This window comes from Mesoplodon mirus (genome assembly GCF_964341445.2).
Source record: "Mesoplodon mirus genome assembly, chromosome: 5".
Classification (NCBI taxonomy): domain Eukaryota; kingdom Metazoa; phylum Chordata; class Mammalia; order Artiodactyla; family Ziphiidae; genus Mesoplodon; species Mesoplodon mirus.
In genome coordinates, this window is record NC_138980.1 from 5,266,291 (window position 1) to 5,279,242 (window position 12,952).

At 38.6% G+C, this 12,952-nt stretch overlaps 2 protein-coding genes across 3 annotated transcripts in view; both read right to left on the reverse strand.

Annotated features, from left to right (window-relative positions):
• Window positions 1-1,431: 1,431 nt before the first annotated feature.
• LOC309805036 (YEATS domain-containing protein 4-like) lies at window positions 1,432-2,115 on the reverse strand (the record flags this gene model as incomplete). Its single annotated transcript, XM_082622860.1, has 1 exon — window positions 1,432-2,115. The coding sequence occupies one exon, from the start codon at window positions 2,113-2,115 to the stop codon at window positions 1,432-1,434; it is 684 nt and encodes a 227-aa protein (XP_082478986.1).
• A 9,315-nt stretch (window positions 2,116-11,430) lies between these two features.
• GABRB2 (gamma-aminobutyric acid type A receptor subunit beta2) overlaps window positions 11,431-12,952 on the reverse strand; it is a gene marked incomplete at both ends in the record, with an annotated part of 286,562 nt that continues 285,040 nt past the window's right edge. For both annotated transcript variants that reach the window (XM_082622577.1, XM_082622576.1), the window contains one exon: window positions 11,431-11,778. In XM_082622577.1, the coding sequence (XP_082478703.1) occupies window positions 11,431-11,778 (348 nt within the window). The remainder of the gene's footprint in view (window positions 11,779-12,952) is intronic.

Consider the following 12,952-nt stretch of genomic DNA (forward strand, 5'->3'; position numbering starts at 1 on the left):
AATGTCCAGTTGACCAGGTGACAAGAGAGGGGGGCTTTCTCTCTCTGTGTTGTCTTAGCTATAAAGAAAGTCCAACCTTTACTGCTGAGACATAAATAACAACAATGACATAATCTTCCACACTGGAAAGTATTGCTTTTGTAATTCATAATTTTAAAAAGAAGACAGAGAAAAGGTAATGATATTTAAAGAGAAAGAAAGAAAGTAGATTTTCAAAATCCTTTGAAAGATGTGTTTAAGTTACTTGATTTATTTCAACAGCTCTCTGCTCTCACCCAAATAAATTAAAGGAAACATCAAAATATCTAGAATTTGACAATTCTCAGCTTTTAAAAATAATAATAAAAAAAGTAAACCTATAAACATAAAATGGAAACTTAGGAGTAAACACTTCTCTCTTCTTTTTGATCCCCTAAAGATTTTGGACTTGTTTCTAATTTCACTGTCAAAGATGCTGTATCTCCAAAAGCTAAACTGAGGCTGTGGAATATATCGGGTAGCAGCTAAGCAAAGGGGTTAAGGGCGTGGGATTTGGAGTTGGCCAGCTCTGGGATGCAATACCAATCATTGCCATTTTGTGTCCTCTGCAAAATAGATATGGCAAGAGTTCACACCTCACAGGGTTGTTTAGAGAATTGAATTCATAACACATTCTGGGAGAGGAGAGTGTCAGGTGCTGGAAATATTTCTCAGGTTCTCCTTTCCTTCCTCCCTTTATTTTGCCTTGTCCTCTTCCCTTTCTTCCTCCTTCTCTCCTTTCCCAGGACAACAAGGTGGGAGTAGATTCTTCTGCTCATCACTATGGATTAGTGATTTTCAAACTATTTTGTTTATCAACCAATAATAATACATTTTATTATTGTGATTAGGATGAAATTTCTTCTTTGCATTTACGGTTCCCCTCTCCAACCACTGCTGCTTCATCTCAGAAATTTCTGGATACTTTTTTTTATTAGTTCTTTTTTTTTTTTAATCATCTGTAAACTACATTTATTGTGCTTACTGGGCACTGGGCACATCAGATACAAAAGAGTTGGGATGGGGGCAGGTAAGAACTTAAGAAATTAAATATACACATTAATTTTACCACGAATTCTAACTACTAGGGAAGTATAAAATTTGTACAAGTTATACTTTATAATGAAATTTTGATGTCTGTCAAAAGGATAAGCTATACATAAAATGCAATAAAAATGTTTTAAAATTGTGCTTCATATCACAGAACTACCCTGAAATGGGTTGATAAAACGCCTATACAGCATTATATGCATATATTTCACATTAAAGATTTGACCCCATTGTTGAGAAATCTATGGCTGACAACTATATGTGCAGTTCCTCTAAGAAACATCGCAGCATTTGTAGTCCATCTCTCCTTTAAACTCCACCTTATTTTAGTTTCACTTACTATCGAGTTCTCTTCAGAACTGTTTATATTTCTTTTGTCTGATCATCTTTGGGCTTCCTGATTTCATTTTTTAAACAATATATAGTTTCACGACTTGCTTTTAATCTCTCCTTAAGCTCTGCAATTTCAAAGCTTTTTTTTTTTTTCGCAGCTTCTAATTTTCCTGTGGTTTTCACTTCAAGTTCTGCAAATTCTGTTTCATGCTTATAGGATCCTAAGGTAAGCTGACGAGATGTTGTTAATAATTGTTGTATCATCGCTGTTGTGTCTTGAAATATCATTTCATCATAGAGCTCTGAAACCACTGTCTTTTTTCCCAGAATTGCATTGGTGTCTGATTGAAATAGCTTTAATAAATGATACAGGGTTACAGGTCTTTCATTAGGATCAACGAAACATATTTTGATGACTATTTCGAATTCACCCCAGCCTGTTTCAGTAATTTCATATGGAGGCTTAGTAACAACTCTTAAAGGACTGCCATAGCTTTCATGTAATTTAAATGGGATTTTCTTCACATACGCTGACATATCCTCATTTCGATATGGTTTTACATATACTGTCGTCCACTGATGGGTGTGCCCGTCCTCTTCTCTTTTCTTTCCAAAATGTCGAGCAACATTACCATAAACGATTGGTTTAACGGTAGTAACCCCCTTCACTCTCCCGCCGGAGTCAGGCTCAGATTTGGCCATTCTCTTGAACATATGGTCCTACGGAAGAAGCTGGCGCCGCCAGGGAAAGAGACCGGGGGCCGGCGGACTCGCCGCTCTGCTCAGAGGCCCCGCGCCTCCTGCGCGGTACCAGGAGGGTTTCTAGCCGAAGGAGGACGGGTCAGCAGGGCTCGGGGTGCTGAGGGATCACCAACACCTCACCGCGGGGGGGCGTTGCGGAGAGGAGAGTGGTGGAAAGCGGGACTTTTTATTAGTTCTTCACTTTCAGGTTCATTCACTAAACTCCAGTCTACACAGGGTCTTTGGGGAGGTGGAAATGTGTGGGTAGCTTCCCTTGCCCACTGAATTTGTGCCCATGCTTCATCCCCGGAGTTGACATAGTGGAGAATCTTAGGGCTCATGACCCCTCTCCACCCCATCAGTGACAAACTGCCCCAGAGCCTCCACCCTCGCCTCCCTTTTCTCCCTTGGTTGCTCTCCCAGCAGTTCCTTGCCCTTTCAGGACTCTTTGCTCCTCTCCCAAATCCCTGCTCTGCCATGTGCCTGCTAAGTGGGCCCAGGAGGTGTTGGAGGAGAGTAAGGGGCTTCTGCTCTACTGGTAGGAGAGAGACAAAAGCCCTCCGAGTGAGTGATCTAAAAGCCAACCAGAATGTTTACATTGTGAAAACTTCTGCTGGCAATTTTCTGTACCTATTTCTATTAAAAAAGTTCTCTATTTTTTGTTTTGAGAGTACACGAAAGTATTTTACTTTCTTACATTTATAAGGTGTCAGCTTCCAGGAAAGGGAAGAAAGCTGATCATTCCACCACTATAATGGCATAGAAGCTTGTTCACTCTACACACACTCTCATGGAGCTTGTCATATGCTCCTTCCTCAATCTCGGTTTGAGGATAATGACTCTAAAAGCTCAGCATGGATTTTTGGCACAAGAAAGATGAAAGTTTCTGTGTCTCTCTGGCCTTACTGTACCTGCCCATAAAGTAAAAGATTCAGTGCCGTGGGGGCTTCTTGCATTCTCAGATTAATCTGGCATCACTGGGCTTGCAATCCTGAAGACGACAACTGGAGGGTGCTCAGTAGTGACCGCCTCTTTAGATAGAGGTTGTTTCTCCCCAGTTACCCACAGTCCCCACCACTCCCTATTGTATTACACCAGGCCTATGTTATTTGTCTACAATTTCATTAAGCCCTGTGTACACATTTGAGCTTCCAAGACATAAGATATAAGATGTATCAATCCTTTAACTAAATTTTGTATCTCATGAGCCTTTTGACTTTCAGAACTGGAACCAATTATTCCCCACCCCACTTTGGACATCTATTACTACAAATACTGTATTACTGATCCAATATCAAATTCATGCTGTTGAGTCTCAGCACTTTCCGAGGTGGAGTGACCAAGGACCCACTAGGTCCCAGATGGGAGTGCAGTGATGAATCTAACATCTTAAATGAAGCTTTAGAGGAAAAAAAATCCCACATTTCTTTTCTACTCCATGTTCCAGCCTGTTTGATTCTTTCATGGGTCAAAGACTGCCACTCTAGCGGCACACCTGGGCCAGTGCCACGGGTTGGCTTCCTAAGCTTCATTGTGCCATCTGCTCCGAGGTCTGCCATTTCCCCAGGTCACTACCACTGAATAGTATGCAGGTCTCCACTTGCCTGGAACCTGCTGCTTTTCTCCTTCCCAGTCTCAAAAGAAAGCATCCCTCCCTCTCTCCTTACCCTGAAAGACATTCATGTTCCTCAGTACTTGTGGGGTGCTAAGCATCATCTCTGAGTATCTTCCAGCAGTGTCTCCTTTCTATCCAATACAAATCTATGAAATGAAAAGATACATATATATATAAATACTAATGACCTAGTTGACTACCTGAAACAAAAGGAAAGATCAGAACATGCACAAATCAAGACATTGATAAGAAGACCGCCTAAGAAGCCTAATCGTTTGGGGCTTGTCTGCAACTTGTCATCCCATGATCATTCCTTGGTTCTAGGCCACGTGGTGGGGTGATGCTGTAGTGGGTAATGTGCACATTTGGCTAATGCTCTGATACAGAGATTTGAAGAGACAAGAATGTGTTTATTTTGTTGCTGTCTGCTTTAGGAAATCAAGGACTGTGGACTGATTGTGTCTCCTGCCATCCCTGAGAATTTTTCTCACTAAACTGGTATTATTCTGGGAGGTGGATCTAAAGGTTTAGAAAAATACTCTGTATGGGAAAATGTCATATGATATTTCATAATTAGAACAAGTTTCAGCAGAGACAAGGGTAGTTCCACTTTAGGAAATTATAGTAGTTAGAATATGAGTGGGGGAATTTTCTCATTGCCAATTGATCAGCTTTATCGGGGGAAAGTATCTGGGAATGTTCTCCTCCCAAGGTAAGTAATAGACCATGACCCCACCTACAGTAGCATTTCCTATTGGCCCTCTCAGCATACCCTGCCCACACAGGCTCATGAACACACAAGCACATACATGCACGCACGCACCACCAGTTATGTGAACGTGTTCATGGATTTGAGCATACGTGTGTTCTCTCTGCTGGACAGAAATGTTGAAAGTTAGCATGAAGGATAGCAAATGCAAATGGAAGAATTGTACATTTCTAGATGATACGATTTGCATTTTGCAATGTAAGCTGGCAGGAACTGGGTCTTCACTATAGGTGAGTTATTTTCAGTAGTGTCATTCCTTGGTAGCTATAGCTCCTTTTAATCATGACTTAATTGGACAATTTTGCCCTGACAGTATGCCTTGCTCAGGTGGACAGAGTCTATGAGGTGCTATTTGGACATTTGAAAGTCAATAAGAGTGAGAGACACTAGGCTTGTCCCCAACTAATTCGCTGGCCTCAGGAGAGTTCCCATGCATTTGAGAGCTTCCATATAATCCAAGAGGGTAGGGGCCTTGTGAGCCTAAGCTCTAATTTTCCAGTAGCATTACAAGGTCTGGCAGATGGCAGGCTCTCAGCAAATGTTTCTTGGGAAATGACCAAAGTGAATGAGAACTGAACATGCCTGGTCACCCACTTTTAATGATGAGGTGGAAAGAATCTGCAAGGAATTGTGGTTGAGTCCAGGCTGGGTAGGAATCCAAGTTCTTCTACTCTCATGGGCAAGGTACTTATTCTTTCTGATCTTGAATTTCTGCTACTCTTAGGAATATGGTAAGGATTAAGTAAGTATTCAATTCACAAAGTACTTAGTGTAATGTCTTCAGAGGATATATGTAGCATGTTAAATGAATCACGTTTGTCATATGATTTTCATGATTGAAGCTAAGTTCTTAATTAATTACCCATAAGTATATAACCTAAGAGAACATTTAATAATTACTATGACGTTTTAGGTGTCATGATAGAATTCGTGATAAAACATGCTGAATATTCTAGTAACGATTATAATTAATAATAGTAACACACCACTTGTTGCTATTATCTACTGTCATCTACTGTTTACACACCACTTAACGTGTTTGTACTATGCTAAGGACTTCTTACGGGTTATTTCATTTCAACTATACAACAGCTAGCTCTATGAAGGAGGTACAATTATATTTTTTTCTTCAGATAAGAAAAATAAGAGGCGGATGGATTAGATAGCTGCACAATCATACACCTAATATGTGACAAATCGGATCTCAAAATCAAGTCTGCCCTAGAGCCTATCCCAAGTTCCCAAATTTTTATTGCTTTTTAGAAAAGCTATATTTCTACAATCGAACTCATATTCATAGATCAAAAAAAATTCTGAACTCAATGAAACCACTTATACACACATCGTTTTAAGTTTTATTTATACTTCTTAGTTCAAGAATTACACACTAGCCAACATTATTATATATTTACATGCTGAAAGTGGCTGTAATGTTTAAATCCAAGAAAATAATTCTTATGTGCTACTCATTTATAATCCTCATTTGTTACTATCTCATGTATCCCAGAGATTGTAGTAATCCTGTTTTTTAGAAAGACATGAAAATAGATGCAATGATATCCACTTGTGTTTTGCATTTTCTAGCCATTGGAAAATGTGCATTATGTGCATATTAAGAAAGGCTACAAGGTAATTAGTAAGGCTGATAATCACTACGTTGTGAAGAAACTAGAATATCACTTTTTATAAAAGGACAATTCAGAACTGTGCAGGGACAATATTCATAACAGAACTATTTAAACACCCATGCAAATAAAAACTTTAAAATGTTATGGAATTTAAATTATTTTCAACTTTGAATTAATATGTTTAAAATGACCACTGAACTCAAATTATTGAACTAAAAAGAGAAAGATACAAGCTGATGAAACTGTCAACTTGCTTCAAATGGTGCCAGGACACACATGGGCATCAGAATAATGACATGTGACAGGAAAGAGACATTTGGTTTCAAAGTTAAAAAAACACAAAGATTTGTTCTTCATTTTGGATCACATTTACCTTTTTCACAAAACAAATTCTCAAAGCAAATTAAACCCGATGTCAGTGTTTTGCATTCATCTATGGATTTACAGAAATGTTTTACTTCAATTTTCAAATAACTAATAGATATTTTTTCTTAAATGACTTCTTTAGTGTGGTGTCTTAATTAGCATTCTGTTGGCTCCTTACTACTTTTTACAATGTTCCTAGTGTATTTGGAAAATATTTTTTAAACCTTTGGTGTGAAGCAGTGTCTTTTTTTCCCATTTTCCCTCATTTTTTCTTTTTCTTTTCCTTTTTTTAAAATAATTCTGGAGTCTTTGGTTAAAAGGAACAAGACTGACTACCTAAGGACAAAATGCTATTATTAAAAAAAATGTCTTCTCTAGGTATTATGTGTAACACATTTCTGGAGCAGGTATGAATAAAAAGCATTTTTATTTCCTGAAGTGCCATCAATATAAACCTTTACTCTTTGAAAATTGAGATTTAATTTATGATCTTTGATTTCTTAAACTCTTACATATAGAAAATTCTATCAAGTAATCAATGATCATTTCTGTTTTTCCCAGTTGCCATTTCTAAGGCTATCTCTTGGTTGTTTCATCGACTACATAAACGCTAGAGCATTTCCCATAGAGGGGTCAAGAGTGGGAATGACTGAGTGGGCAAGTAAAAGAGTATGTGTGTTTGAATGTGTGTATGTGTGTGTGTCTGTCTGTGTCTGTGTAAGAGCAAATTGAAACCCTTCTGTCTGGGATCCCAAACCATTTATGCAAAAGGGTATTTAAATTTCTCTGCTGGGGCTGCAGCAACTGTACTTAGTAAAAAATAAATAAAAATTAAGGAAAAAAAACCTAAACAATTATTTGTATCTATCGACTATTCATTTACAGCATGTTTAATTATTTACATAATAACACATCAACTTAAGCCATAAACAGAATTAGCATGTTGCCCTACCATAAAATACAAATTAGAAGTTAAAAATATTTAAGAAATCTGTTTTAATATTTACACACGTTCAGTGAAAGTTATAGTTGCTCACATTACATGGACTCTGTATACTAAGCAAAATGGCATGATTGCTACAGTTGAGAATATCTGCCCTAACCAACATGGCGGGGTTTAGTTATTTTTTTTCCTCCTCCTAGGAGGAATTTTTTTTTTTTTATCATTTTGTGTTTTCTTAAGACATTTTTCTTTTTAAATCACCAATGGACAATGTTATTTGTTTCCTTGAAAAAGAGAATAGACAAGCAATGTGAAAACTAGTTAATTTCCATGTTCTGAGGTACAGTACTATTGTAGTGTCAAACTGTGCAGTGGTTCATAAGAACTGTAGGCATTGATTCGCTGATAGAGAAATGCTCAGTACCCTGTATTACTTGTTTCAATATGTTGATTTGTCAGTTGCCAAATGAAAAATATTTATACACTGATTTAATGAAGGAAATAAACATATTAGCTTATTCCTTTTGTTTTCCAACATATGAATGCATATATATGTATGTATGTTTACATGGATCTATATATACACATATATACATGTAGATATGTTGTAGACCTGTTTGTTGCCTGTTTTTGTTATTGAGTATGACTTTAATCATAAAATTGGACAACAGTTACCTATAGAAAATGGAAATTTGTCTTAGTTGCCAATTTAATGTGGGTCTTGCTTAAAATAGATGTGACTCATTTCCCCATTATGCATTCCACTGAACTTTCTCTATGCATTGTGCTTTTGTAAGCTGACAGATTTTTTGTGTTCCTAATGCTAGAATGTAAAGTCTTTTGGTTCCTAAAACATTTTTATTATTTTTTTTTTCACTTAGCACTGCTTTTGAAGAAATGAGAAAAGGTCTAGATGGCACTGCTTAAGTCTTTTCCCGTTATTGAATTGCAGTAGAAAGAATTGTAACATTCTTATGCAAACACATGATTATGTTGCATGAGTTTTCTGTTCTGAAAATGCATTTCATACCTACTAGCAGTCATGTACAATATATATACAGATTGAGATCAAAGATTGCATTTAGACTGTGCATTTTAGAGTCAGAATTTGCCTATGAATTTCACAAAGATGAAAAACACCTTAATTGCTGGCTATCTGGCTGTTTTATTACCAAAAGAAAAACTATACATATATGTATAAACTGATAGTAATACCATATCAGAATTGCCAAAGCACACTTTTGTGGTCCTTAAATTTAAACACTGGATATCAAGCTGACTGGTCTTTTTGAAGACTTAAAGATCTAGCACCCCTCCCCGGCCCTCCCCCAATTTGGTGACTAAAATCCAATTCAAATACAATAAAAATGCACTTTAAGAATAAATTCTATATCTACTGTTATCTCTGGGCAGGATGAGGCAGTTTTTTCTACCTACATGGTTATTGAATGCCAATATATGGATTTTGCTCTAGGGCTTCTGTTTCAAGGTCCCATCTTCTCCTTTTCCCTAGATTTTTCTTATCTCTGCAGGCGGAAATGAATCCCTGGTCATATGCTTTGGAGGCTCATGTTGCAAAGCTGCTTCTGTCCACTTTGATCTAGATTTCTCTGTTGACTTCCCTGGACATCAAAATTTTGTTGTAACCATAAATGACACTATGAAGGATTTTTATGGCTTTTATGATAATTGCAATTAAGAGCCCACTTTTAGATTGGAGCTCTGAGTTGTCTCTAGAAAAACCTTTCCAGAATGGCATGTTGGAGTTGTACACCTGAGTTATCAGTATGCTCCCTCCTGATATATGCTACTCAAACTTTAAGCCCTAGTGACAAGGGGCAGGCACTTTTATTAGCGTGATGTCCCAAAATGGTTGCCCAGGGGAAAGTGTGTCCCTGGAGAAACTTGAGGAATCTCTGCTCTGAGCCCAGGGGCAGCATGTAGCTTGGATTCTGCCCAAAGATCATACTCAGAGGTGTTCAAGTGTATAATCAAAAAAATAAGGGCCAGAGCTCCCTATGCTGGTGAAAAAAAATATCCCATTTGAGGGGGCAAATTCAGAAAGCTGGATGCTAAACTTTTTTTTTCTCTAATAGTGGGAATACAAGGGCAGCAAGACTCCATCATATTTGAAGCTGCTGAATCATCAGGGAAAGAAAACATACATTTTATCCACAGGCAGATACTGGCCTTGGCTACTATGCACAATTAGGGATGTTACTCTCAAAAGAAGTGTTTATTTTTTAAATAGAAATAGCAAAGTCATCCTCCAAGAAAAAGTTCAGTCAAATCAAACTCTAAGGAAAAATGAGCAATTCACTATTTTCTCCGAGAAAGGCAAAATATGAACCGCACATTGACAGAATAAAATATATTAGCTTATTCTCTTTCCTGTCCAACATATGAATGCATATATCCAATTAGTATAGAAAGAAGCACAATGACATAATTTAAAAATTGAATAAAAACAATACATCGTGCCTGCCTGATTATGTTATATACTTTTCTACAGTATCAACTGAGGCTCATAACATTCACCGTGTTAGTGTTATTTTGTTTTCCATGACTTTTCCTATTTTCTTTGATTAGGCAGATTGCAACATACACAATGAAATCACCCTTAAAAAAATCAAACCCAGAAAAACTACAAAGTAACCCTACTTGTGCACATAATCTTTGAAGTACTGTTTGCTATGAAAGATACAAAGGTGAAATTCACTGCACATAAGGAAACAGTTCTCTCAAAAGCTCTCCAAAGCCTTACTTTGTCTGTCTCTTAAGAATATAATCAGAATTTCAGAAGCAAGAAAAGTTGGAAAAGACCATTAATCCTCTAAAGAAATGAACAAATCCTTTCTTTGAAATAACCTATTAAATTCGGAAATAAACTGTAGGAAAATGTTGTAGAGACAGCTGACACTGTCTGAGAAAAGCATCCTGTTTGCTAGCTCTGTCTGTGCTTTATATTCATATATTGGAATGACTCCCAGTGTAACCTAAGATGCTTCTAATTCCACTAACTTTTCTATTTGGGGGTTGTCTTTTTATTAGATAAACTATAAAAACCTCTCTAGGTATGCTGTCTAAAGCTTGTGAGGTTGGAGGAAAAAAATCTCTCTCACTCAACCTTTCGCCACTGAACACAGTATGTGTGGACCAGATGCTACAAGGGGCTGATAAGGGTCATGCTGCTCACTTGCTTTAATTTTGTTACATCAGCTGTTTCTGGATTTTCCACTCTGCTCTGGGTTATTAACTCTTAGTTTAACGACCTCGGAAATAGCCTCTTAGAAAAATTTCTTTGGCCCCCATGCATGAAAACGTTCAGAAGCCTCCCCTTCTCTAAATGTCAAAGTAGAAGATGTTGGAGTTGATTGTTATGCTCAAGCAAACAGAGCCTGGCCAAACTGGTTTCCTGAGTCTCTGTCTTGACTCTCCCTATCCTGTTTGAACTACATGAGAACCTTCTACAATCCAGTGGGAATTAACTTCCCATGACACCATTATCACCTTAATAAGACAGGCATAGACCATCTTCAGTTAGCATGTTTGCGTGGCACGGCAGACCACATGCCAACCTTAGGAAGGAAGATGGGGAGTATCTGGGTACGACCGCTTCTCTGCGAAATGACTGATGACGCTACTGACCCTTCTAGAATATCTTCTAAATTACTGCCCTCCGTATAGGCTGTGTACTAAGCAGATAAAGTGGAACACTCAGACTCAGTCTTGCCAGCATGTGTACAAATCACTTGCATTTAAACTGGAAAACCACAGGGACCTTAGTGTATTCATGACTTAGCAGAAGCAACCCAAATGGTATGAAATGGACCACAGGATAGGCCAGCAACTAAGGTATTTTAGCATCACTTTTGTCCTGGAGTGATGTGTTTTCCAAGTTCTACGTCAGGCTGTACAACTGGTTTGAGGAGGAATCTAGTCCTTGCTTCCCATGGGAGGCTATGTTTTAGTTCACATAGTAAAGCCAATAGACGATGTTGAAGAAGGAAAAAACCACTGGGAAGAATATGCGGGACCACCGATCTATGGCATTCACATCAGTCAAGTCGGGGATGGTGATTTTCAGTTGGGAGGCGCGTCTCCGCAGGCGGCTTTTCTTCTGTGCCACGTGCCGTTCCAGGGCATTTCGGCCAAAACTATGCCTGGGTAACCCGGCTTTCCGATACTGGATGCTGGAGGCATCACAGGCCAGCATTGTGCTCCTGGGGTCTCCAAGTCCCAGCACAGCCTCGGAAGTGGCCATTTCATTTTTTATCTCAAGAGTGCTCAGTAATATGTTCTCATGGGGGTCCATCTGGAAAGGAGAAGAACCAAACAAGACTTTCAAAATAATAAGCCTTTACTGGTGATTATTACACAAGGCACTATGATATGTAGCTTAGATATTTATCATAGTGGTTAAGAGAACTGGATTTGCAGTGACATGATCTAAATTTGAATTGTGGCTCTGCAACTATCACCTATGTGAGTTTCAGCTTCTTCATTTATTAAATGGTATAATAATCCAACCCTAGAGGACGGCTGAATTGATGTAAAGGTATAATAGATTGTTGTGAGTATCATTTTCATGATTTCTACTTAGAGAACACAGAGAAATGGAAAGCATGACCCCCCTTTAAAGAATTTGCAGTCTTAATTACAACTACCTAAAAAATTAAACTGAACTAGGTATGAAATAGCATTAGAGGATGAATTACTGAATTGTGTTCAAAATAGAAGCCTAACTACAGATGGATTCATGATAAAACTAGAACTAAAACCAGTAGGTAAGGAGAGGTCTTCAAGATGGCAGAGGAGAAAGACATGGAGATCACCTTCCTCCCCACAAATACATCACAAATACATCTATGTGTGCAACAACTCCTACAGAACACCTACTGAATGCTGGCAGAAGACCACAGACTTCCCAAAAGGGTCATTGTGCTCCAGCCGGGTGTCAGGACTGTGTCTCTGAGGTGGGAGAGCTGAGATCAGGACATTGGTCCACCAGAGACCTCCCAGCTCCATGCAATATCAAAAGGCAAAAGCTCTCCCAGAGATCTCCATCTCAATGCTAAGACCCAGCTCCACTCAAGGACCAGCAAGTTACAGTGCTGGACAACCCATGCCAAACAACTAGCAAGACAGGAACACAATGCCATCCATTAGCAGAGAGGCTGCCTAAAATCATAATAAGGTCACAGACGCCCCAAAACACATCACCGGATGCGGTCCTGCCAACCAGAAAGACAAGATCCAGCCTTATCCACCAGAACACAGGCACCAGTCCCCACCACCAGGAAGCCTACACAACCCACTGAACCTACCTTAGATACTGGGGGCAGACACCAAAAACAATGGGAATTAAGAACCTGCAGCCTGCGAAAAGGAGACCCCAAACACAGTAAGTTAAGCAAACTGAGAAGACAGAGAAACACACAGCAGATGAAGGAGCAAGGTAAAAACCGAGCAGACCAAACAAATAAGAG